This window comes from Hippocampus comes, unplaced genomic scaffold (assembly GCF_001891065.2).
Source record: "Hippocampus comes isolate QL1 unplaced genomic scaffold, H_comes_QL1_v1.1 scaffold147, whole genome shotgun sequence".
In the NCBI taxonomy this organism is placed as follows: domain Eukaryota; kingdom Metazoa; phylum Chordata; class Actinopteri; order Syngnathiformes; family Syngnathidae; genus Hippocampus; species Hippocampus comes.
The window spans coordinates 530,535-556,888 of NW_017805009.1; the positions used below are offsets into that span (position 1 = coordinate 530,535).

Below are 26,354 nucleotides of genomic sequence, written 5' to 3' on the forward strand. Positions count from 1 at the left end.
GACTTTGCGGAGAGGGGCGTCGCCCTCATCAGCGCGTTCTGCGGCGCCATTACGCGCGACGAGGAACAGCGACAGCACCTTCTGCAGGTCGTGGAGCGACACCGGGCGTTGCACCCGTGCGCGAAGTAGGCATGGGATGGCACGCACGGCGGATTTCGTTTTTTTTGCGGTCTAACAGTGTCACTAGTGTTGATGGACATTATAGACAGATGGACAGATAGACAGATGGGCCAGTTAACATGGACCAACAATCTCACCAGTGTTGAAGGATAACCACGGTTGCCTTTTTTGCAATACATGCGTTCCTGTCTTCCGTCTTTGAATTATTGCAAGTGCGAACTGAGCAAAACAAAATCCTTACTGTACGGGAGAAACCGTACTACCATTCAGCCCCGTAACATTCTTTCCATAGGGGAAACTTTGGTCCCTCTGCGGGACGGGATAAAATTATCCGATCGGAATAAAATTTTGCACACATCCTTGTGTCATAGTATCGACAAGATTTCCGACCCGGCCCGACGAATCCGACAAACTTTTCCAAAATGGACCACCCTAATCTCCAACTAATTTCTTGATATAACCTGCAACATTAACAAACTTCGGATCCAGTATTTTTAAAGAATTCCTTTTTTTTTTTTTTGTATTTTGCAGAGGTGACTTTTTTGTGTGTATATTACATCTGATGGCACTGTCATAGAAATCCAGACTGGGATTCTTTCTGTTGAAGCTTCAGTATCAACTCCAGTAAGTTCATCTGCATTGTCAGCTCCTGGGAAACAACAACAAAAACACATCCACACATGCAATTAATCATTTCAGGTTCCATTACAATTTAACACTCATGGGTACGATTGTTTATAATGATAAGAACAACAATAACTAGCTGAAAACCTGAGGATTGGCGGTGATATAAAACCCTGGAACTCCAGCCTTTTCCAGAGTGTTCTGTTGGTCTGTAACTTTTTGATCAATCTCAGACACAATCTTCTTATCCATCATTCTTTGTTCCTCTCGAACACGAATTTCCAGGGCCTTAAAAGAAAAACATTCACGGAAAGGAAATAATTATGACAATACGCATTGCTATTTCTCCTCCAAATATTAATTATCATGTATGTTTTCATGTACTGCTGGTAGGACATTTTTGAAAGCCGGCCAGCACCAGAGAACGGATTTTGGTCATACTTCGAAGTACCACTGTACTTCGGGAAGGTACACAATGGGATTGGTAGCCCCCTTTACCTCTTGTTCAGCTTGCTGATTTGATTTGAGGAGTGCCAGGTTGTGAGACTTGCATGACAGCAGGGCTTCTTTGTGCTTCCTTGCGATATCTTGCTTTAGGGCTGCACATTAAAACAAACAAAATTGGCATTTTGCAAATGCAAATTATTGCAATAAAAAAACAAAACAAACATATTTAACTTTGCTAAAGCTTAAGGCAAGTTAAAGTCAATATTTTTTTAAATGAAATTTGAAATTAATTTTAGGAACAACTTTGCAAACTTCCTCATGTCCCACATGACTTAAGTGGTGAATTCCGGGTCACTGAAAGTGACGTGCTTACCGGTATTAAGGTGGAAAAAGTGGAGCTGGGTAGCCATATTTTTTGTTGACTGCTTCACTGTGCTATGCTATGTCTATCATACACTGTATTAAATGTATCCATCCAGTATGTGTGTTTTTATTTATTTTTTAAAGAATGTCAACTTATTTTGACATTTGTAACGACTTTATAGATTTGTGGATTTCATGCTTTTTTTAAGATGATATACAGTACTTTCCTATCCCTCCTCCAACCGCCCTCCCCAATTTGGTGGTGTGTCATTAGAAATTCAAAAATGTGCAATGCTGGTAAGTGTCTTGGCTTAACTTATCTTATCTTCCCCCCCTACCCCAATTTGGTGGTGTGCGACTTTATAGATTTGTGGATTTAATGCTTTTATAAAGACGATATACAGTACCCCCCCCCCCCCAATTTGGTGGGGTGCCATTAGCTATTCAAATATGTGCAATGCCGGTAAGTGTCATGGCTCAGTGAAAGTTGAGAAACAGGAAAACAGGACTAACCTTGGTGTTCACAGTGCAACTTTTGCCTCTGGCTGTAAAGATTTTTCTCTGTCAGGTGCTGAATATCCAAAAGCCCCTGCACAATTTCATAAACTGTTCCATCTATGAGGGCCAGAGCCAGGTCGCCAAGTGTATTGTAGGACAGGCGTTGCTGGAAGGAGCTGCCCAAAAACATAATGAGTATTCAATAGTAGTTCTAACAAAAACAGAATTAGGTTTAAGGTGCTAAATATAAGTTAGCCATGAAACGAGTCCATATGAAAAGCCATGGCACGATGGGCGACTGGTTAGCACCTCAGCCTCACAGTGCAGAGATGCAGAGTTTGATTCCTGCTTTGGCCTTCCTGTGTGGAGTTTGCATATTCTCTGCTTGCCTGCGTGGGTTTTCTCCGGGTACTCCGGTTTCCTCCCACATTACAAAAAAAATGCATGGCAGGTTGACTGGGCATTCCAAATTGTCCCTCGGTGTGACTGTGAATGGCTGTTCGTCTATGTGTACCCTGCGATTGGCTGGCAACCAGTTCAGGGTGTCCCCCGTCTAATGCCCGACGACGGCTGGGATAGGCTCCAGCAGGCCGGCGTCCCTCGCGAGGATAAGCGGATTGGAAAATGATGAAAGGATTAAAAGCCATTTGAGCAGTTATTTGATACTGAGCAGTTATTTGATACTCTTAAATCCAGATATGCAACTTTAGGCGCTATACCTGTTGACCAGTAAATATTTTGTTCTCACTAATAAGTCAATTTAGTACCCTCATAAAATGACAAGTACACACTTATATAACTTTGAGTGCTACTTTTAGCCTCGGAGTAATAATTAAACCTACCTCATAAATTGCTGTGCCGCACTAGTAACATTAGTAGACTAAACTAGAAAGCATGTGACACAAACTAGTAGCCTCATGGACACTACTAGTAACAATAAAATGTCCACGGATAGCTTTGCCTCGCTAGAAACATACAGTTGTCCAACAAATATGCCAAAGTCGTCCTACTAGCGTGCAGAAATGTCTTACAGTTTTGGAAGGTACCTGTAGTAGTGGAACAACGTTACTAGTTAAGTTTTTTTTTTTTTTACAAGCGCGCGCCGTTCTACTCATGCACAGGGTTATTTTACTCGTGCAATCAAAAAGTGTGTATCATCTAACTACATGGATTTCAGGTAAATGTTCAAATGGCTTTCTATGCGATCATACAAGTCACGTTTTTTTCCGGACGCAATCTTACCTCGGTAAATCTTTTGCTAACGCTTGGAGCTCTGACAACAGGTAGTAATGCCGTTCTTGCTGTTTTGTAGAATCCGCGTCAGTTACTGGAGGATAGACATTCATGTTCGAATCGACATCAACACAGCGACAATTGAACTCACTGAACGGTTTAAAAAAGGATATCGTAGAGAATACTTGGTTAATTAAGGGAGGAGATTTGACATACAAAAAACCACGTCCGTGATCATATGTTCGATTTGATAAAAGGAATTTATTCTTAAATGACTTCAGGTTTGTTACGCTTGATAGCCATGTTAGCTCTCGCACTAGCTAAAAAGGACCCCATCGTGTTGCCCTTTAATATGCCTTTCTGGAAGTCACAATAAGGTATGGTAGTGGTTGTGTCAAGTCGCCAGGTGGCACCTTTTTTTTAAAATAAAAGAACATCCTTGCCATACTGGTATATTAATTTGTTTCTATTAATACCACGGTGCACAATATGTGGAACAGCATTACCGCAATAACCATTGTAGCTCCAGCTCTGTACTTGAACCATTGTCACTGATCTCTATTCCACAGCACCAGACACTTTAAAGCGCTCAAGGACTTCTGTCCAATTGCACACTTAAAACTTGCTCTACGAATATTGACACTGGTCACTTTAAAATGGTGCAATGATTATCTGCACCAACTGCACAACTGTTATAGTATTGCATTCTACCACTGCTGACTTTAGCTCTGCTTGATACTCTGCACATTGTCTCACAGCTGTAATTGGGTGGTACTGCCGCACAACGGTACCCTGACATTACATTACGGAATGTCTTTCCATACTTGTTTGTCATGTCCTTATTTATCGTAGTTGCTTGTTAATGATGATACTAGTGTAGCCTGTACTATCGGAGACAAATTCCTTGTGTGTTCGACACACTGGGCCAATAAAGATGATTCTGATTCTGATTAATGAATCAGAATAAAAGGGTACCGAAATATCATCAGGAACACGTTTTAAACGCTGTCAAATATTGAAGCAAAAATGGCGTAAAGTGTTGATTCAACTACGGTGGTTGTTTCTAAGTGTGTATTTATTTAATTCGTTTTAAAAATATGCAAGAAAGGCAAATATAACATCGTTCTGAGCTCACGCCCCCCCTGACCGAGCTTGCTTGACACGACAGGAGATGCACGCGCGCTGCCTGCGAGCGTGCGTGCACTGTGGCGATGCGTGTTCAGGGTGCAGTGACCCCCCAATTTGGTGGGGTGCCATTAGCTATTCAAATATGTGCAATGCCGGTAAGTGTCATGGCTCAGTGAAAGTTGAGAAACAGGAAAACAGGACTAACCTTGGTGTTCACAGTGCAACTTTTGCCTCTGGCTGTAAAGATTTTTCTCTGTCAGGTGCTGAATATCCAAAAGCCCCTGCACAATTTCATAAACTGTTCCATCTATGAGGGCCAGAGCCAGGTCGCCAAGTGTATTGTAGGACAGGCGTTGCTGGAAGGAGCTGCCCAAAAACATAATGAGTATTCAATAGTAGTTCTAACAAAAACAGAATTAGGTTTAAGGTGCTAAATATAAGTTAGCCATGAAACGAGTCCATATGAAAAGCCATGGCACGATGGGCGACTGGTTAGCACCTCAGCCTCACAGTGCAGAGATGCAGAGTTTGATTCCTGCTTTGGCCTTCCTGTGTGGAGTTTGCATATTCTCTGCTTGCCTGCGTGGGTTTTCTCCGGGTACTCCGGTTTCCTCCCACATTACAAAAAAAATGCATGGCAGGTTGACTGGGCATTCCAAATTGTCCCTCGGTGTGACTGTGAATGGCTGTTCGTCTATGTGTACCCTGCGATTGGCTGGCAACCAGTTCAGGGTGTCCCCCGTCTAATGCCCGACGACGGCTGGGATAGGCTCCAGCAGGCCGGCGTCCCTCGCGAGGATAAGCGGATTGGAAAATGATGAAAGGATTAAAAGCCATTTGAGCAGTTATTTGATACTGAGCAGTTATTTGATACTCTTAAATCCAGATATGCAACTTTAGGCGCTATACCTGTTGACCAGTAAATATTTTGTTCTCACTAATAAGTCAATTTAGTACCCTCATAAAATGACAAGTACACACTTATATAACTTTGAGTGCTACTTTTAGCCTCGGAGTAATAATTAAACCTACCTCATAAATTGCTGTGCCGCACTAGTAACATTAGTAGACTAAACTAGAAAGCATGTGACACAAACTAGTAGCCTCATGGACACTACTAGTAACAATAAAATGTCCACGGATAGCTTTGCCTCGCTAGAAACATACAGTTGTCCAACAAATATGCCAAAGTCGTCCTACTAGCGTGCAGAAATGTCTTACAGTTTTGGAAGGTACCTGTAGTAGTGGAACAACGTTACTAGTTAAGTTTTTTTTTTTTTACAAGCGCGCGCCGTTCTACTCATGCACAGGGTTATTTTACTCGTGCAATCAAAAAGTGTGTATCATCTAACTACATGGATTTCAGGTAAATGTTCAAATGGCTTTCTATGCGATCATACAAGTCACGTTTTTTTCCGGACGCAATCTTACCTCGGTAAATCTTTTGCTAACGCTTGGAGCTCTGACAACAGGTAGTAATGCCGTTCTTGCTGTTTTGTAGAATCCGCGTCAGTTACTGGAGGATAGACATTCATGTTCGAATCGACATCAACACAGCGACAATTGAACTCACTGAACGGTTTAAAAAAGGATATCGTAGAGAATACTTGGTTAATTAAGGGAGGAGATTTGACATACAAAAAACCACGTCCGTGATCATATGTTCGATTTGATAAAAGGAATTTATTCTTAAATGACTTCAGGTTTGTTACGCTTGATAGCCATGTTAGCTCTCGCACTAGCTAAAAAGGACCCCATCGTGTTGCCCTTTAATATGCCTTTCTGGAAGTCACAATAAGGTATGGTAGTGGTTGTGTCAAGTCGCCAGGTGGCACCTTTTTTTTAAAATAAAAGAACATCCTTGCCATACTGGTATATTAATTTGTTTCTATTAATACCACGGTGCACAATATGTGGAACAGCATTACCGCAATAACCATTGTAGCTCCAGCTCTGTACTTGAACCATTGTCACTGATCTCTATTCCACAGCACCAGACACTTTAAAGCGCTCAAGGACTTCTGTCCAATTGCACACTTAAAACTTGCTCTACGAATATTGACACTGGTCACTTTAAAATGGTGCAATGATTATCTGCACCAACTGCACAACTGTTATAGTATTGCATTCTACCACTGCTGACTTTAGCTCTGCTTGATACTCTGCACATTGTCTCACAGCTGTAATTGGGTGGTACTGCCGCACAACGGTACCCTGACATTACATTACGGAATGTCTTTCCATACTTGTTTGTCATGTCCTTATTTATCGTAGTTGCTTGTTAATGATGATACTAGTGTAGCCTGTACTATCGGAGACAAATTCCTTGTGTGTTCGACACACTGGGCCAATAAAGATGATTCTGATTCTGATTAATGAATCAGAATAAAAGGGTACCGAAATATCATCAGGAACACGTTTTAAACGCTGTCAAATATTGAAGCAAAAATGGCGTAAAGTGTTGATTCAACTACGGTGGTTGTTTCTAAGTGTGTATTTATTTAATTCGTTTTAAAAATATGCAAGAAAGGCAAATATAACATCGTTCTGAGCTCACGCCCCCCCTGACCGAGCTTGCTTGACACGACAGGAGATGCACGCGCGCTGCCTGCGAGCGTGCGTGCACTGTGGCGATGCGTGTTCAGGGTGCAGTGAGACGAAGAGAAGGGAGGAGAAACACGTTTGGATACGGAATGCGCACATGGGAGCATTGGATGAATAGCGTATAGTCGTCGCCGAAATGGCCAAAAACACATCATTATATTTTCGCATTGTCGAGGGCAGGAACCTCCCAGCCAAAGATGTGTAAGTAATGCCTCTACAGGGCAGGTGTTTGTGTGCCTTGTTCATGAAATTCAGTCTCAACGCTATTTGTTGATTTGTTTTCTGTAGAAAAGCCCCAAGTCCACTGCATTTTGATTATTTTTTTAAATAAATACTGGTGAACTAGAAAGTCAGGACTGTCCGAGGTTGAACTCTAATAAGTCACCACCATCATATATGATATTTAATCCTGTCACATATTCTTCTTGCCATCTCAAGGTCTGGAACCAGTGATCCATACTGCATAGTAAAAGTTGACAATGAAGTTGTAGCCAGGTGAGTCTCAACCTGTCTTTTTTCTTTTTAATCTGCTGTCACAGTGAAGATTTTTCATTGTACCAAATGTCGTACTGCAACTGCTATTCCACACACTTAGGAGCCTGGGAGTAGATAGTGTGATTATGGTGGTGGTGTATGGGTACACTGCGGCTCCCTCCATTGCAAAGAACCTGATACTGCTCTGGCCTTTAAAAGACCCGCAGGTAACCATGGAGAGAATGCATCAGTAGTTGCATGCAGTTATTAGTTGATGGGAGCTTTTTAGACAATAGAGCTGAAAGAGGTTCTTGTGGTGAACCACTAGTGAGGGACATTCACCAGGAACCTGTACCTTTAAACGGAAGTCAAGTCAAACATATTCCTTTACAATAATGTGTTCTATGCTTCCCTACTAGTCAAATCACCACACTCTGATTAACACTGCGTTTGTGGAATATGAATTAAGCAGCTAAATCCAACGTTTTTATCCATCTCAGGGAGCTGCCATTTTGCCTTCGACTGCCACTTGCTGTTGACTGAAAATGACTTCACAGTTGGTCAGGGCTCAGGTAATGCCTAATCACAGCTCACATTTTCTGAGTTTGGTCATGTGACATTTGCAAGCGGAGCTGTGATTGGTTGCGAATTCATTATCTGTTAACAGCAAGTTGCAAAATGGCCACCCCCAGAGTTGGATGAAAATGGGTGGATGTTGCTGCTGCTGTTGCTGTTGAACAACCTCCAACTGGGTCCCAAAGCGGCTCCTAAAGCCGCAGCGACCCGGGTACCTGCAGACCCAGTTGCCGGCTGTTGACTGGGAACTGTTCGTAGCCCGAAGGCACGCCCAAGACCGCTTGGAGGTCATTCCCGAGTTGGGCGTATGTTGCTGCCGAATTCATATTCCACAAACACAATATTAATCAGAATAGCGTATTTAAACTAGTGGTACGGCATAGAACATATTATTGTAAAGAGCATTTTTGATATGACTTCTCCTTCACAGGAGGGGAGGGAGTTTAACATGTTTCTGGGTTCAAAATGATTGTAAACATCAAAGAGTCAGAAACCAGTAGCTTGCTACCTGCTGTGTAAAGTAAAGTTTTGTTGTGGAGAATAGAGAGACATGACTCGGCTTTCTCTCCTCATATCATGATTTACCGCATGTCCACAATTGGTGACCCTGATATGAATAACATGTCAGATGTCAATGCCAGGGCTTACGCCGCAATGGTCAAGTTTCTCAAATTTTGGCAGCACAACCTACGGCCATGTTTTCAGCACATCGAGGCCCAGTTCCAGCTAAGAGGAATAATGCAGGATGTTACTAAATATGTTCAAATGCTGGCACCATTGAACACCTCAACAACAGCCAGGGTGATGTTGCTCCTGGAGGCTCCACCAGCAATCAGCAAGGATGATGCGCTCAGGACGATCCAGTTTTTGTTTTCTTTTTTTCATATGACCAACTTCATGTTCAGCCGACATCTACTGGTAGACTCCAGCACTCAGTGCAGCATACTGCCAGCACAACCGATAGACACCATGGCAGGTATACACCACTGCCCCCATATAGACGTTGCAAATGACACACCCATACGTACCAATGGCTCCAGGTGTGTGTAGGTGTTTTTTTGACGCCCTTTCGGCCAGAACTCTGTTATGGCATCTGTATGTACGCCACTGCTGGGCATAGAATTTCTGTGTGCATTTAATCTATGTTACAAACTGCCGGTTTATCGATGCCATTTGTTTGGCTACCCCTGCACGCTTTGGAGCCCTCTGGTCTGCCACCTCTCATCGTACTGTGTCCCAGTGTGTTGCTGATGTTTTTGTCCCCATTCCGACTTCCCGCCATGGCCTACTCCAGTCCTATGTGCCATACCAGACCTACCTTGAGCCAAGGACGTCTTCGTCCACTACATACCCCCCCAGCCACCCTTCCATGTGGTGAAGGCATGTGCAAAGAACCTTGTAATGTACCTTGGGGTGTAAACCAGACCAGATCATGACGGACCGCCACAAGCCTGCTCATGTGGTCAATGACACCGCTGCACTTGGCCTTGCCACCACGGGCGGGGTTCTTGCCATCTCTAGTCTCCAGCCCAGCCCCGGCCTCCGGACGCACCCTTGTCCCGAACTAACCCCCCTCTTGCAAAGCGCAGCCATTTTGGCCGCTTATGCCGCCGTCCACCTTTTTGAGTGTTTTTCTTGACACTGTTCCTGATTTCTTGTTTGGTTATGGTGAATTATGGGGCTGGGGTCTGTAAGAGAGAGACATCCACCAAGGGTCTGTACTTTTAAGGAAATAGAGGGAGTTTCACATGTTTTTGGGTTCGAAGGGATTAGAGACATGATAGATTTGAAAGGGAGTAGCTTGCTGTGTAAACAAACAGTCTGTTTTGTTAGGAGAGTAAATAGTATCTTCTCAGTTTTATGTGTTATGTTCTCCGGCACTTTCCACAAAACATTGTGATCTTCGCCATGATGCAGTGCGACTCAACAAGAACACGAGCTGAACTCAGTGGTCATTTTTCTATGCGGTCGGATTTGAGAAAGTGGCAAAATGTTTCACTGCGAACACTGACGTCTCACTCACGATGTTCCTTGTTTTGTATAAGTGGGTGGATCGTTTGTCTTTTCTTCCAAAAACATTCTTTTTTCCATCTTGAGCAAATATGTGTCGTCGCGAGTGTCACATAAAATGAACCGTAAAATAATATGAAGTACAAACCTACTTATTCACTCCCTTGCCTCCAAGCTAACAAGAGCCTTTTCTGTAACATGCGGTTTTTATTAACCACTCTTCTACATTTGTTTATGCAAAATAATCTTTTGCAGCCTCTCCAGCCATAGTTTCACTGAAAAGATGAAAATGAAGCAACGTGTTTTCCCTCGTGAGCAATTATGTTGTCTGTCCTACGCTGTTTATTTTGAGTCATCAGTTCTGTCAGGCAGCAATTGTGGTGCAGATCATAGGCATGCTAAAGCTTCACTTGCATAATAGACCGATCAGCCGCAAGAACACAATGCAGGCTCAGAAAGTTCTCTTTTTTTCAAAGATAGTCAATTGATACAACACTGTATTTCTGTCTGTCAAACAAAGTCGTCGATATGATCCAGATTGTGCATTTTGGAGCAACTGGAATCTCTTCTCATGTTAAGACATTGTGGACCTGGATGAAAGTAACCTGAAAATATGAAGTTCCTACAATGTGGATTCATGTTTCTTTTATGTTATCCATAAATTATATATGAGAGTTTTTGAGTTGCCTATCCACTCGACATAGATTCATATTGATGCCTCATTTGAAGTGATTCTCTTCCTGTCTGCTCTGGTTGTTATGCTGTCATGTATGTGTGACTTCTTTGTTCAGGACTGCTACAGTGTGGAAGAATCTCAATCCTTTCTGGGGTGAAGAGTACACACTGCACCTCCCAATGGGTTTCCATTCACTCTCCTTTCATGTCATGGATGAGGATACGATTGGGTAAAGTCGTCAAGCCCAAAATAATCGCAACATGATTCCAAAGTCAGGCTAATAGAACCCTAATTTGATGTATGGTGCTCTAAGGCCTCAGTGTTTGCTTCGCTTTCCTCTTGATTTAGTTGGGTTAGAGTCCCACGTACGGTTTGCATGTTTTGGAAAAGACCCAAAGGTTTAGAATAAACAACCATCGTGCATGGTACCGGTCTCGAGCTTTTCCATTCCCTTATCCTCATCAGCATTAGTCGTTGAATCAGCCCATCGCCTCTTTTTATTTGAGTTTAGATTGCATCTCATCAAGCTTTATCTTCTTGAACAGCCATGATGATGTTATTGGAAAGATTTCGCTGACCAAAGAAGCCATCGGATCTCAAACTAAAGGTATGAATGACTTTTGGTGGGAGGACGAGGTCACAAAGGTTAAATGGTCATGAATTCACATGGCCTGAGTCGATGGTTTTGTGTGTTTGTTTGTTTATTTTTTTTAAACCAAACCTTTGGGAATGTTGTTACTTGTGTATTCTCGCTCATAATATCTAATCTTGAAACAAGTTTACAAGGACAACATTACCGGTACGTTATGCATGGGAACACAGAAAACTCAAGAAGTAAGCAAACAGGAAACGTCACTTTAACAATGACGTTTTTCATGAATTTGTATAATGTTGACATTGTGACAATTGAACAACTGATGCAAGACTTCTAAAAAAAAAAAAGAGAAATATAAACTGAACGGGTCAATCTGACTGGACTGCACATTAGTGTTCTGTGAGAGATCATCAGGTGCGCCGTGGGAAAAATGGGCCAATTGAACTTTTGTTCATTTCAATATGACAACTTTCAAAACATTTATTTTCCAAAAGCGATGTCTCTTTGCTCATCGATTGAGAGCAGCGATCGTGACAGGCAGAAGAATTAAATGCTCTTCCACTAAATGGCAGAAACTACAATGGACCTATGTATCCACTTGCTGCCGTTTATACAATAGAATGATAGCTTTGCTTCAACTGAACAGGCCCAGATTTCTCATTTAGTGAATTTATGGGAAATTTAAGAGATAATCATTATTTTTAGCACACAGGAGATCATCATTATTTTAGCATACTAAATTTTTTTTTTCTTTTTTTCTTTTTTTTTTTGGGACACTTTTGCTTGGTGGTGTGCCGTGAGGTTTTCGTCATGTACAAAGTGTAAAATATGTGCGTTGGCTGGAAAATGATTTGAGGAAACAATGACCTACAGTATATCAGTTCAATAATGGCTTTCGTTGAAAGCAATTTTGCATACGATATTATTGGCTAACTTCTCCTTGTCTGTTCCATGTCTGTCATGATGTCATGATTGAACTGCAGTATTCTGAATTAAATGACAACCATGTAAAAACAAATAAAAGTTGTTCCTTAAATGGCGTTAATGTAACTAACGTCATCTCTGTGTGGAATGGTCAGTGCTAGACAGTTGGATGAACCTGACTCGGGTTGATCCCAATGAAGAAGTCCAAGGAGAGATCCACCTGACTCTTCAACTGCTGAAACACACAGAGAAGATTGTCCTGCGATGTGATGTGATCGAAGCCAGGTATGCAATAAGCTCTGCTCTGAAAGATGGCTGCCGTGGTTTCAGAACATAGTGTCCGTAGGTTTCCTTTCCCTTCTACTATCATGTCCTTATGCCTGATACATCATCTTTGTGCTGAAATCTTGTCATCATCATCATCATCATCATGCTGCAGGCTTCCATTTTCCCTGCTTGAGTCAACATGCCACCCTCACACCGCTCAGTACCCCATCTGTGGGTTCCATCCACACTCACCCTCTCAGTAAGGGTGCTAACAAGCATATCACTCTGACCTTGACACTGCGGTATTTAGTCATGTTCTTGCAAATATGAATTGGTTTGAAAGGATTCGGTTGAAATGAAACACTGTCATCATTTTTACAAGTAACTAGGACTATAGGTTGTTTGCGGTTTGCTGCGTCAAAAAAAAATGTGTCTGTTGGTTTATTGATATCAGAGACCTGGCCCCAAGAGACATCTCTGGAACCTCAGATCCATTTGCAAGAGTTATTTACAACAGCCACAGTGCAGAGACCTCGGTGAGCGCGGTCTTTATGATTACCATGCGCTGTAAGAAGATATGATGAGGAGGTGAAGTCATACCCTCTGGGTTTCAGATTATCAAGAAGACCCGTTTCCCTCATTGGGGAGAAACCCTGGAGCTGGACTTGGATCCACAGGAACTCAGTGAGGAAGGAACTGTCATTGTGGAGGTTTGGGACTGGGACATGGTGGGCAAAAACGACTTTCTGGGAAAGGTGAGGAGAGGTTGACTCTAAATGCCCCAAGATATGGCAACATTTCGCTGACTTCAATTCATACATTCATGAAATAAGTCGAAAAAGTGTTTGATTGCTGCAGGTGGAAATCCCTTCTGCTTGTTTGCACCAAAAGACGCTATTGGAGAGCTGGTTTCGTTTGCTACCGTTGGGAAACAATGAGGTGGATGCAGGGTGAGGATTATGGGTGCGCGTGTTTGGTCGGTGATATTACATTCAGATGACTATTGGACTTTTAGAGGTCGATGTCCTTACTCATAGTTTATTCGGGAGGAAACAGATATAGACATTCTGGCCAACACACTGCATTACTGCATTACAATCTATTTGTAAAAAGCCAATATCAGAGAGTAAAATAACACCATCGTTGTTGTAATTTCTCACTGATTAATATTGTCTTTATGCGTTTCACTCCAGAAACCCCCCACCCAAATCTACTTTGTTAAATGCCCCTGTGAAGATACAATTAACATTACAAATACAGCACAACGAGCTTGTTTTCCTAAATTATTTCCCTGTGTCCAGAGGCAAGTTGGGAGCATTGCGTCTGAAAGTGCGCTTGGTCGAGGATCAGATTTTGCCGTCTTTGTACTATCAGCCGCTCATTGACCTTTTGGTTGAGTCAGTCATCTCCCCTGCTGAGGTTAGCCGCTTTTTTTTATTCACAGCGTTCACAAATTTCCCTTCTTACCACTAAAAATGTTGAGCATGTTAAGAGCAAACAAATAATCTAAGGTATCTTCTTGTCAGGTTGAAGACAGCAGTGCATTGACCATGCTGGAAGAGGTCACCACCGTTGAGAGCCGACAAGATGTGGCCATGACCTTGGTGAAGATCTACCTGGGTCAGGGCCTCGTGGTTCCCTTTTTAGATTATCTGAACACCCACGAGGTCAACCATACCAGTAAGTTGGAACACCCAACCGTTCAACGCCATTGAAACCTGTCCTTGTAATGTCAATATATCACGCTTCATCATGGTACAGTTTCGAATGGCAAACCCTGATCTTGTTGTTTCCATCGCCGAGTGTGGAGGTGTGATGAGGATGGCTACGTCACCGATGTTCATGGAAGACTTTCCAAAAGTGATACAGAAGCACAATACACCTCGTGTTAGACCTGCCTCGTTTCCTATGAGTCATTATTTATTTTAGCCAGAGTTTGGGGCATGCCTGCGAGCTCTCTCCGGGAATTGATTGTTAGGTACAGTCGTGGTCTTTGTGCGGGAAGGTCAGGCCCCGTAAATGCTAGTGGAATGTTTTCTGTTCATGCGTCTGCCTGCACATCACGTGTCCGTGTACCCTGTGCAACCACATATAATGATATCCAATAGAAGCGCTGTCTCAAATAATCAACCTTTACAAAGTTAAGGTCGGAGTGTGATGAGAAAATATTTAGGTGGAGTGGTCTAGAACTATACACCATCACGTTGTATCACTCATGTGCAAACTCCAATTCCACTGAAGGTGGGCCATTGTGTGAACTGTAAATTAAAACAGAATTTGCAAATCCATTCGCCTTACTCGCGATGCTGGACAGTTGAAGCCCACTGCAATTGTCATTGATAGTGCCGATCAAATGAGCACATGGTTATCTTCATAAAGCCAGAATATTTGAAAGAAGCTCTTGTAGTGGATCTCATTATAATGTGCAAGTTCTCATCACGCTTGGACTGGTCAGTGTATAGGTCGCACAGAGTTGGGCTCTGGTATGTCTATACTCTTAGCTTAGTTTGAGAGAATGTGCCTCTTGCCAAGGTTTCCATGGCAACACTGCACAACCAATAGATGGTTTACCAAGACTACGTATACAATACTATTGAGTTAGGTCTTTTCACAACAATCATAATAATATCCCCCCCCCCCCCAAATCCTTTAGAACAAAATGCTCTCATAGAATCCACGAAATATCTTGTTTCTTCATAATCTGTGCCGGTGTTTCTGTTTCCACTAAACAGCATTTCTTTTCTTTTTTTTTTTGTCTTGCCATCATAGCTGATCCAAATACTTTATTTCGTTCCAACTCTCTTGCGTCCAAAGCCATGGAGCAGTTTATGAAGGTGAGTCAGTCATTTGGTGATTTTTATTTTTTTCTCTCTTGCTCCAAAATGTACATCTGAGTCTTTCATAAACTGTTGCTTTTTAAAAGAGATTATTTGGCCGTATGTACTGTAAATGTAGATTTAAAAAAAAGAAAAAAAAAACTAACCCATGGTCTTGTTTGCTGTCAGGCTGTTGGCATGTTGTATTTACATGAAGTGTTGAAACCCATCATTAGCCGCATCTTTGATGAGAAGAAGTACATTGAACTGGACCCATGTAAGATTGACCTGAATCACACAAGGTAAATCTGACCTAGACCTCACCTATTGACAACCTGAAACACAATTCTCATATATCAAGCATGTAATTATGCAGATACAGTAATCCCTGGTTCATCTTTCAGGGCTTTGCTGTTTCACAGATTTTTTTTTAACAGTGCATTGTGTTCTTCATTCTGATTGGCTATGGGACTGTAGACTAATGTCAACAGTCTCCACGCCTCATCGCTGTACAGCTTGCCAATTTTTTTCCAAGACAAAACCCACAATGTCGACAAAACCTTCTGTACAGTATTTGTAAAAACTGACCGTCGTTTGTCAGAAAACATTTATATTTTTGTTTCTTTTTAAATGGTTGGGCCTAAAAAAAGCTTTAATCTTTGGTTTCATTCAATACAGTATCGTATTGTATACTTAATAATGTAAAAAAAAAAGACGACTTAATGGATTTCACTGATCTTTTTGGAACGTAATCCCCGCGATAAAAATGTATATTGCATATCTGTAATTCACAATTCGTGTCTGGCCTTGAGTGCTGCACATTCCCTTTACACTTTATCCTTGGAGAGAATACACGAACCTGAAAATGAAATAGAAAAGAATGTCAGAGCTGTTGCCTGGCAACTGCTATAAGCCCCGTGAGATGTCACTCTGTGACATGGAGGGAGATCTTTCTTGCAATAGCCAAGCATGCTGTCATTTTTAATTTTTTTTAAATATCTATAAATCTCTGCTGAAACCCAAAACCAAATACTGAATGGCAAGGATCATTTCTCCATAAACTCATGTGAACAAGATGCTCTCACATGTTATAATTGCGATCGTAAGCATGTCTACTGTCTTTATCTATTATCGATGAATGGATCGTTAAGAATTTGGTTGATTGGTAAGTGTCCATTGTTATGTCGCCTTTCTTCCGCAAAGGCGAATTTCATTCAAAGGTGTAGTGTCGGAGGCAGAGGTGCGGGACAGCAGTGTGGAGATGCTGCAAAGCTACTTAACCAGGATCGTTGAATCAATCGTTGGCTCGGTTGAGCAATGTCCTCCTGTCATGAGAGTGGCCTTCAAACAGCTGCACAAGCGGGTGGAAGAGCAATTTGCCGAACCTGAGAACGAGGTCAGTGCGCACATCAAGAAAATGCCCGGTGTGAAATATGATCGTATTTCACAGCCGATAGGTTTAGTATACATCACTTTGCAGTTTTAATAACACTTGTCATCCTCACCTTATGCTGAACAGGATGTGAAATATCTCGCCATCAGTGGATTCTTTTTCTTGCGTTTTTTCGCTCCTGCCATCCTCACACCTAAACTGTTCCAGCTGAGAGACCAGCATGCTGATACACGTACAAGCAGGACACTGTTATTGCTGGCCAAGGTATAATGGACAGCACCCACATGTTGCACACACGTGCATGCCGGCAGAATTATCACAATTTCGATGCAAGTTGGAACACGCCCTTTTCTATCACTAACGCAGTAGCACAATAATAATGACAGTGGATATTTGTTCGAAAGATGTACAAATACAACCAAACTGTACGGCAGTAACTGCATGCTGTCTTGAACTGCGTGATGACGTCTCGTTATGCTTTGCGCACTCTAGTTCATTGCATGCCATTTGTAATCTTGAAACGTCATACACTGGAAACTGCATAACCTGAGGACCACTTGTAACGCTTCCCTCTTATGTTGGCCTCACGGTATTGTCACAAACGAAAATGGCAAAACATATGGAACCCGGTTCCTTGTGTGAGTCCACTATATTTTTTGATATGACCTTCATTTAAAGTTACCCCCGCGCGTGGGTCCTTACCTACTCTACGGTGTGGGTGTCAGGCTTACACATGCAGTATTGCTTGATGTGGTTTTCATATCTGCTGTCCACCGTTCTGATATGCTGTTGCCATGGGTCCTCTTCTGTGAAAGGGACAGGCTATTTTTGCATCTCTGTGTGCAGCCAGCAGAGTTTGTTCAAAGACAGCATCACAGAGGATGTATACAGGGACTTCCTTCTCTCCCACGGCTAGGTGGGGGCTGGACAAAAGGTTTCACAGCGTGCTGGGCTACGGGGTGGGACCTTTTTGATCTGTGACTTTAAGTTAGCATCGCGGTGGACTCGTGGTTAGCACATGTGCAGTTCGGAGGGTCCTGGGTATGAATCTTGGCAATCTCCTGGTACTATGGCGTCCTCCCCCGTTTCACAACATGCGTGTTAGGTTTCCATGGAAGACTCTAAATCGTCCATAACGAACTGGGCTTGCTCCTTTAGAGGCTTTTTCAAGTGTGCGCTTGTTGAAAAAAATGTGATGAAAAGTATGAATACACATGGCCTTGGTTCTTATCAGGCATTACAAAGTGTGGGGAACCTGGGCCTGCAACTGGGTCATGGAAAGGAGCAGTGGATGGCACCTCTTCATCCCATCATCCTTCGCAGTGTGGCCTCTGTCAAGGACTTCTTGGACAAATTGATTGACGTTGATCATGACATGGGTAAGGAACAGCGTAGGAGTGGAAAAGAAAGTTTCGTAAGCGTCACGAGTGTCTTTGTGGCATCCGATGGCAGAATCGGTGAAACAGCTTGGTAGCCGAGCAGTGAAATATTCATGAACACAGAAAAGAGTTGATGCGACAAATGAGTTGGCGGGGAGTCAGAGTGACACATGACTTGCCCGCTTTCTGACCATCATGTGTCAGCGAGGATAGCGTTGTGAAAAAAGTTCCCCCTTTTTATAATGTCTCATCTTCCATCTGCACAGTAAACACCCGCACTTTTCTCTTAAAGGTCAGGTTGACATTTGATGCTCTTTCGCTTGATTTGTCCGACTCAGAGGTGAACGTTATGGCACTTTGATATGATCTTGAAGTGGCAATAGACAACCATCGAAGGATATGTTGTGGTTGTTTCTGATCAAAGTCTTGAGACACACTTGGAATTAAATTCATTCATGAAGACGTTTTGGACATTTGGGACAATTCTATGCTAGTAACTTATCGGGAAGTTTGGGGAAGGACCCCTTCTCATCAGCATGACTGGGCTCCAATACACAATTATGCAAGGTCTATAAAGACATGCTTGAGCGAGTTATTTAATAATTTGACTGTGCCACAGAGAGCTCTGATCTCAATATCACGTTTGTGATGAACTACAACTGAAATTGTATTTTTTAGATGTACGGTATATCTTAAAATCAATAAAACGTACACCCTTGTGAAAAGACGGCTATCAAACAGTATTTATCCACTTACAATCCCCCCAAAAGTCCAAATAAATAAATAAAATGACAAAATAACTCAATAAAAATGACTAAAAACATTCTTTCAAATATACGACACCCTTGTCGACAGGACCTGTGTGACAAATCCTCTTGTCAACTGCATATTTACACTTCTCGTAGGTATAATGGTCAGATGCCCCGATACCTTTATGTTTGTGTCTCTTTTTCTCTTGCAGTATCTGAGATGCCACAGCGAGCGGTGTTCCTCCCCACGGTCATCGTCAAAGAAGGATACCTCCAAAAACACAAAGCCGAAGGAGCCCAGCTGTTGTCTCGCTTCGCCTCCAAGAAGCGCTACTTCTGGTTGACCAGTGAGACGCTCTCTCACGCCAAGACCCCTGATTGGCAGGTCGGTAGCAAGAGCTTTGCGTGTAGTGTATCCAAATACAGTGTTTGCGTGGAGCGTGGGTTGTTTCCTCCCGCAGCCTCACAACATGTGTGATAGCTTAATTGACGACTCTGAATTGGCCACAGGTTTAAATCAGAGTGTAAGCGGTTGTTTCTCTACACGTGCACGGCCAACATTCATGGGCGCCTCTTGCCCTCTGATGAGAGGTAGCAAGTAAATGGATGGATGGATGGATGGATACATCTCTAAGAATCACATCGAATGATGAATCGCAAATCATTTTGAAGGTTTTGAGTCACAAAAGTAAATTCAAGTCTTGTAATATCCTCACCTAAGGTTATTATGAATGAAGAGGTATTTCTACTAGTGCCTTGCAAAACTTGCAAAATGTTAAGTTTGCGTTCAGCTCGACTGTTAGCTTCAATCTGTCATGTCTAAACTACGGGTGTTCAGCATCACCCTCTTCCAGTGTGAAAATCAGTGAATTGACATGAAACCATCTCACTCTGTTAAAAGAGGATATGTGGATTCTGGTGGTGAATGAGCTTTCGTGGCAACCTGGCCGGCCCCGAACAAGATGAACCACCTTAATCATCCTCAGCTTGCTCTAATGTATTTGTGTTGATCACCTTGTGAGGCCGTCATTAGTGTTATTACCATGCGGTGCCTTACCTTGTGATAATGATCTCCTCTCATTCACCAGCCAGGGCCTGCGAGAGAAGAGAGCCGCATAAAGCTCTCTTTGAGCCCGCCTCTGCTTTGTGTGAGTGGGATAAAGGCGAGGGTTAATTGAGGCTTGTGGATATTCATGGTAACGTTGCAAATCAGATTGTAAACAATATCCTGGCCCATTTCCTCCATCTTGGAGCCGTCCGGTCTCACTGAGCCAAGCTCCCATCGGAACAGGCTGATTAACACTTAAAAGAGTGCTTTGCCCGCCATGCTGTTCTCATCATCATGACATGCTTTTCTCATACAATAGCCCCTGAGAATAATGCTTTCGTAAATGTCCTTCATCCACAACTGCCCCGTTGAGTCACGCCGATATATTTTATTTCACTCAAACCTGAAAACGCTCAGCAGAATCCATCATTGTCAGCTCGCCCGTGCTCATCTTAATTGCTGCTGTGATTTGTGGCTCAATTGTTGCAGGTGCGCTCCTCAATGCCCATCCATTGTGTGCGCGCGGTGGAGAGGGTGGACGAAAATGCCTTCCAGCAGCAGAATGTAATGCAGGTCATTACCCAGGACAATGACGGCCAACTCCAAACCATGTACATCCAGTGCAAGGTGCATTCTTCATTAATCACGACGCTAAGTAGTCAGACAATATCTTGACCCCTCATACAAAATTGGATTTGTCCTCGGTACAAGTGCGAATCAGAGTTGGAATAGTTTTGGATCTTTCATTGCAGTATAGTTAGTTTTTTAATTAGTTTTGTCTTTTGTTGTTTCATGAAGTTAGTTTTAATTACTGGCAGTTCAAGAGTTTCCATGGGCTTGCCACCTGCGGGAGTGGCCGAGGGGTTTGGGTGCGTGGAGACAGCTGGCTGGCAGCCAAAGGTGGGGATTGCGGTGGTCCGATCCCCGGCTATACAGAAGCTGGCTTTAGGGACGTGGATTTCACCCCTCTGGGAGGCACGAGGCCTGAGCTGGTGTGTCAGGTTGAGAAATTCTGACCAGAATGTTTTCACCTCAACACAAAGCTTGTGCTGTGGTCCCGGTCCTGGAATATAGTAGTATATTTAGTAATATTTATGAATTTAGGGTTAGGTTCGGCAACAGGTGGATTTTTTTTTTCTGGAACATCAAAGGTACAATCTACAACACATGGCAAAATCCGTATTGTGAAAGCTTTTACAGGTCAAACCTAAAAACAAACAAAAAAGAAAATATCTCAAAAACTTAATGTACATTTTTTAAATTTTGCATCAAAAATATGTTTAGGGACAGTCAAAGCCATCTCTGATTAATATTTACTATTGACCGGTGTCATATAAGGAACAATGCAGTTAAGCTGTTCGATCCTTCATCGTGCAGCAAAATAATTACTCAAAACACACAGCCCAAAAAAATTAAGGAGTTTATCAGGCAGTTAAGAAGTGGCAAGTTTTAGACTGCTCAAGTCAATCTTTAAACTTAAACGCGATAGTGCAAGCATTTTTCCTGCTCAAGAGGACAGGAACCAGCAGAGGTGGGCATCATCTGTCCGGTGAGTCCGTCAGTTTTTCGGTGACAGCCAAACGGTGTCGTGAATGGACTTGCCGGTACTATGTGACCCAGAGGTGCGGCACAGCTGACACGCAGCCAAATACAGGAAAAACAAAACAGTGTTGTGTAATGACGTGTGCCCTGTATTGTTTTGATTTCACCAATCACCACGCTGTGAGTAGTGTGTGTGTGTGTGTGTGCGTGTGTGTCGCTGTTGTTTTAAATTCTTTTTCATTTTTTTTCAATTCCTCTGCGTGTTGGCTTGTACACTGCCTGAAATATTGACGAAAACAGTGACAGTCTGACGGACCTTCCGTCAGTCTGACGGAATGCCCACCTTTGAGAACCACCCCCCACCCCCGCCCCCCAAAACAAACAACAATGGAAAAATGCAGTGGTGAATTTTTGGGAATGCAATTGTGTATAATTTACCTTGACTCATCAAGGATGTATCGTGCGCACCAAATGACTTGTTGCTATGTTTATCCACACAGAATGTGAATGAGCTGAACCAGTGGCTGTCAGCTATCAGGAAAGTCAGCATCTACAATGAGCGCATGCTTCCTTCCTTCCACCCGGGGACACATCGTGGGGGCAAGTGGACGTGTTGCCTGCAGACGGAGCGCAAAGGTAAACCTTCCTTGTTTACTTCCAATGCTTGTTTGTGTACTTGACAGTGAGCTTTCCGGAAAAACACAGCTCTCTATTGAAGCCAACTGTTCCTTCAAGTGCACTAAGTTTTGGGGAGCTCTGGCTTTGACCTACAGGAAATGAATATTGACATATTGTGTTTGTGGGAGTTTTTGTCCATGTCATGTTGCATATGGAGCTGCCGGGTGAGGCATTTAATGAGCAGGTTTGCATCTGTCAGAAGGTCGTAAATACAGTATTGGACACTTTGGCTTTCCTAACATTGTTCCTCGTCTAAATGACCAGTCCAAGGTATAACCGTTCCTTTCGCTCAAAGTCAGTTGGCTCGTGGGATGGATTTTGGACGTGTTAGCCTGGCTCAGAATCCCTGTAAACAGTGGCTGAAGGTCAGGGCTCGTCCAAACCAAATGTATATAAAGTGAGGAAAAAGGCCTCCCTCATACTGCCCCAAAGTTGTAAACATATGCGATGCATTTAAGGTTTGAGTCTACTCTGATTACTTAGGGCAAGAAGCGGGACACACCCTGATTGTTTGCCAGACAAGGCGCATAGAGACAAACTCCCTATCACACTCACTCACTCATTTACACCTACGAATAATTTAGAGTCTTCATTGAATGTGATGTGCATATTTTTGGAATGTGGGACGTCACCACGGGGAGAACATCTCTCACACAGGTAGGCCAAAGCTAAGATTCAAACCCCAAATCCCAGAAACGCTCACCGCTTGTGTCAAAACAATAAGATTCAACCGGCGCAAACTGGTCTCGTCAAATTTCTTTGTCCCCGTAGTAGAGGAAGAGTAGAAATGGATCGGGTGTTTAACTGCGCTTGGTTCACAGTTCCAGGCTGCAGTCGAACCCACTCCGCTGTGACTCTGGGGGACTGGAGTGACCCTCTTGATCCCGATGTAGAGACTCAGACGATTTACAAGCAGTTTCTCCAGGGAAGAGACAAACTCAGGTCAGTGCTGTACAGTGTCTCTTCTGTAAGATCTTTGCAACTTGAAAGTCATATTATGAGTCCCTTAGCAGCCCCCAAAAAAGGCGAATTTTGGAGAAATGCGAGTCGACTTCTCGATCACTGTTGAGATTACCATGGCCAAGGCGCTGACACCTCAACCCCAATGGCACTTCTTCATTTTTACATTTCTCCGTGTGATGTGATACACAACACAAAATACCTCGAAAAGTGAAAGCTGAATATTACCATGAGGGATAACAAAAAGTATGGGGTTTCAAAAAGAAAAATGACAGCCTCAGCTTGATTGCAATTCACAAACTGGACACTGGAGGTCTGTGTTTCACACTCCAACTACCTCCTCTGTTTATATTTTGAGCAGTAATGAATCGTCCTTGTGATGAACTGCTTGATGTGCCCGTAGGAAAAAATACCTTCCAGAGGCAGATCAGATGACCAGCAATAAAGAAGAGATCAACTCTGACATTCACCCAGGTGATGCCCCATCGTTTCTTGCAACACAATGTTGCAAGAAACAACACAAAAAGGATGCACGTACACTAAAACACCAACAATCTCATGTTAATTTACTCACAAATGAGTTGAAGACGAAACTGATATACTCACAGGAACACCTGAACTATTGGCTGTATTTGGAAATACTTCTTATCCAATATGTAGTGCCTTTTCCATTGTAGTCCTGTTTGATTGTGTAGTAAAGGTTATCCCTTGTTTAGTGCCCACACGACGGCCCTTTAAACCTTTCACGCACCCTGTAACCAGATAACATGATAAGCTGTCCACTGTCGTAACTGCGAGTCCCTGAAAGGGTTAAACTCTAAACATTGATTCTTACCGGAAAATCAACTCTATTCCATGATGCACTACAGTGATACAGAAAAAAATATTGATGGTTTCCAGGGTGATCGTTTCATTTCCAGCACAAGACAAATTCATGAGGTGTGGCAAGAAAAAATCTTTAACATCCTGTAAGTAGAGCAACACATCACAGTGGATGGACATGAAGTGCTTTCTTTGCATTACCTTTGTAAAATACACTCAGCTAAAAACAAATTATTTGTTTAATATTATTAGCAGGTCCATCCATCAGCTGACGTTGATGCTGTACGTTCTAATTTCTGTACAACCATGTCATCAACAGAGCCCACAAGTCGTATTAGACAGCTGATCTTTCATTTAATGAATGAGCTACATACAGTAGTCTATGACATGAAAATTCTGATATAATTCCAACCATGCTGCTGTATGCATGGACCCTAATCCTAATGGAAGAGTGTTTAATTGTTCTGCCTGTCACTATACATCACAGGCATAGATTGAAGAGAAAAGATGCATTGTAGAAATAATTTTGGGGCCTTTTTAAGCGAATTTCGATTATTTCCTGTGCCACACCTGATCTCTCATGATGATCTCAAGGGGTGTAGCACAATGGTTGGGCTATACAGTAACAAGCAACATGTAACTAAGTTCCTCTGTTGCCCCCCGTAGATGGCGCCGAATGTAAAGTGGACCACGTAAAGGCGGGTCAGAGCCTCGCCATTCGGCTCCTTACAGCGATTGAGGATCTAGAACAGGCTCACGCAACCTTCCAGGGCAGAGGCGAAGAGGACCCCACCAATGTAATTTTGAATCAGTAGACCAGACTACGAGTGGTCCCAATAAATCCTTCTCAAATACAAGTGAGACTGAATTCCAGCCTTGAGATCGTGATGGAGAAAACGTGGCTGAATGGGCGCATCCTTTCGAGAGTATTTCCAATATGTAGGCCATGCTTTGTATTCTGTGAGTGCCACCGACTTCAGCAATGCCGCAGAGAATTTATGACATGTGAAGATAAAGGGAGCATGATCGCTTGATATTTTTTGTCGCATGTCCTGTGTCCTCATGGTTGAATGTGGGGGTGGGGTGGGGTGGGGACATCTTTTCTGTTTTGACATACTTTACAGGACACCAGGTCGCACATTTTTTATGCAAAAGCTTGTTCTATAATGTGCTTAACTTTCTGTAAGTGCGTTATGATTACTTTTGTGCATGAATTTTGGCGCCTCATTAATTCAACACGACTATGACTGCAGTGACATCATGATGAGAAACACACATGCCACACGATGACCTGTGCCGATAAGTAAACAAAGTAAAATGTCTTGTAATTGTTGCTTTGGGCCCTTCATGACGGAGCAGTGTGCATTTGTTTGGTGCTGTCAGCATTTACTTTGTTTTGTACTTGCAGCTGACGATGCATTGTGGTAACCTTCCACTGATGTGGGTAACATTTATCTTTTACATATTATATCCAGCCACCTAAATGATCATATGCAGTATAGATAGAGGGGACCAGATCCTTCTTTGGTAGTACGAATAAGATGGGTAAATTGAGTAGTTTACAATGTATATTTTTGAGGTGCCATCAAGTTTGGGAATCGAAAGGGTCACGCTTGGAAAAAGCTAATGTATATTAAGACCCCCCCCCTCCCAAAAATGTGGATCTAGATCGGTTTTACATTTGTACATTTAAAATCACACATTTTTTTAAACAGTTATTGCTCTTTCGATTTGGGCACAGATTAAGTGTTCATGTTAATGGAAGCACGCACGCGAGAGTGTTTGTGTGTGGTGTGTGCGTGGGTTAGGGGGGTCCTTTAGAATAGTGACTGTTGCAGAAAGGGCAGTCAATAATTAGTTTTCATGTTGTGGTATTTCTGCAGTCCAAAATATTGTTTTTTTTATTGCTCTCACATTTATTCACATCACAAAATCCAAATTGGAAACCAGAATGAACGTAAACCAAAAACACCTTTCCCTTTTATTTTGAAATCTCACTGTTCTTCTACTGGACTGTCAACTACGGAAATCATGACAACACTCATATTCATTAGAACACGACTGTTCAATTTCCTATGTGTAAAGATATGCATGTGCATCACAATATTGCCATTAAATTTCCCAGACTGTGCACAACCAAGTGATGGGGATTTGGCCCGTTTTGTGGGCTCTTTCGATTCAGCTCCAAAAACCGAAGGCAAGTTGTCAAAAATGTTTGATGACTTGGCTCAAAAAGACAATGAAGTCAATATCTCTTTTCGGTTTATATTACATTTGGATGCAGTTTGATGAGAGCTGAAGTAGCATCAGTCTTTTACAGCAGAAAGCGTAAGTGTTAACTTCAATATACAAAAAGCCTACATACAAAAGAATGACTTTATAAAATCACCAAACGTCATATTAAATAAACTATGTTTGTATCCACTGC

General features: G+C 42.6%; 2 protein-coding genes across 4 annotated transcripts; one reads left to right on the forward strand and one right to left on the reverse strand.

The window, feature by feature from the left end:
- Window positions 1-609: 609 nt before the first annotated feature.
- dgcr6 (DiGeorge syndrome critical region gene 6) lies at window positions 610-6,187 on the reverse strand. 2 transcript variants are annotated; one of them, XM_019861948.1, is made up of 5 exons: window positions 5,845-6,187; window positions 4,619-4,779; window positions 1,243-1,343; window positions 892-1,032; window positions 610-769 (listed from the first exon to the last, which is right to left on the reverse strand). In XM_019861948.1, exons 1-5 carry the CDS (start codon window positions 5,946-5,948, stop codon window positions 692-694), a joined length of 585 nt encoding a protein of 194 aa, XP_019717507.1. In that variant the 5' UTR covers window positions 5,949-6,187; the 3' UTR covers window positions 610-691. The 2 variants fall into 2 exon arrangements, with proteins under 2 accessions (XP_019717507.1, XP_019717497.1); XM_019861938.1 differs by lacking the exons at window positions 4,619-4,779; window positions 5,845-6,187 and adding exons at window positions 2,068-2,228; window positions 3,295-3,636.
- rasal1 (RAS protein activator like 1) lies at window positions 3,146-26,350 on the forward strand. 2 transcript variants are annotated; one of them, XM_019861890.1, is made up of 21 exons: window positions 3,146-3,229; window positions 7,456-7,512; window positions 10,869-10,982; window positions 11,299-11,360; window positions 12,428-12,557; window positions 12,994-13,075; window positions 13,154-13,294; window positions 13,398-13,489; window positions 13,841-13,958; window positions 14,066-14,219; window positions 15,309-15,373; window positions 15,545-15,657; window positions 16,559-16,751; window positions 16,875-17,012; window positions 17,983-18,127; window positions 19,089-19,261; window positions 20,414-20,551; window positions 21,967-22,102; window positions 22,966-23,086; window positions 23,508-23,578; window positions 24,593-26,350. In XM_019861890.1, exons 1-21 carry the CDS (start codon window positions 3,219-3,221, stop codon window positions 24,739-24,741), a joined length of 2,403 nt encoding a protein of 800 aa, XP_019717449.1. In that variant the 5' UTR covers window positions 3,146-3,218; the 3' UTR covers window positions 24,742-26,350. The 2 variants fall into 2 exon arrangements, with proteins under 2 accessions (XP_019717449.1, XP_019717440.1); XM_019861881.1 differs by lacking the exon at window positions 3,146-3,229 and adding an exon at window positions 6,919-7,218.
- The last annotated feature ends 4 nt before the right edge of the window (window positions 26,351-26,354 follow it).

Bases quoted from the DNA above. Each gene is read 5' to 3' on its own strand.
- dgcr6 (XM_019861948.1), bottom strand. From the start codon at position 5,948: ATGAATGTCTATCCTCCAGTAACTGACGCGGATTCTACAAAACAGCAA. The intron at 4,780-5,844 runs GTAAGATTGCGT...GTTTTTGGGCAG, and splicing joins TTAGCAAAAGATTTACCGAG to CTCCTTCCAGCAACGCCTGT. The intron at 770-891 runs GTTTTCAGCTAG...GTTGTTTCCCAG, and splicing joins ATATCACCGCCAATCCTCAG to GAGCTGACAATGCAGATGAA.
- rasal1 (XM_019861881.1), top strand. From the start codon at position 7,154: ATGGCCAAAAACACATCATTATATTTTCGCATTGTCGAGGGCAGGAAC. The intron at 13,076-13,153 runs GTGAGCGCGGTC...TCTGGGTTTCAG, and splicing joins GCCACAGTGCAGAGACCTCG to ATTATCAAGAAGACCCGTTT. The intron at 13,490-13,840 runs GTGAGGATTATG...CCCTGTGTCCAG, and splicing joins AACAATGAGGTGGATGCAGG to AGGCAAGTTGGGAGCATTGC.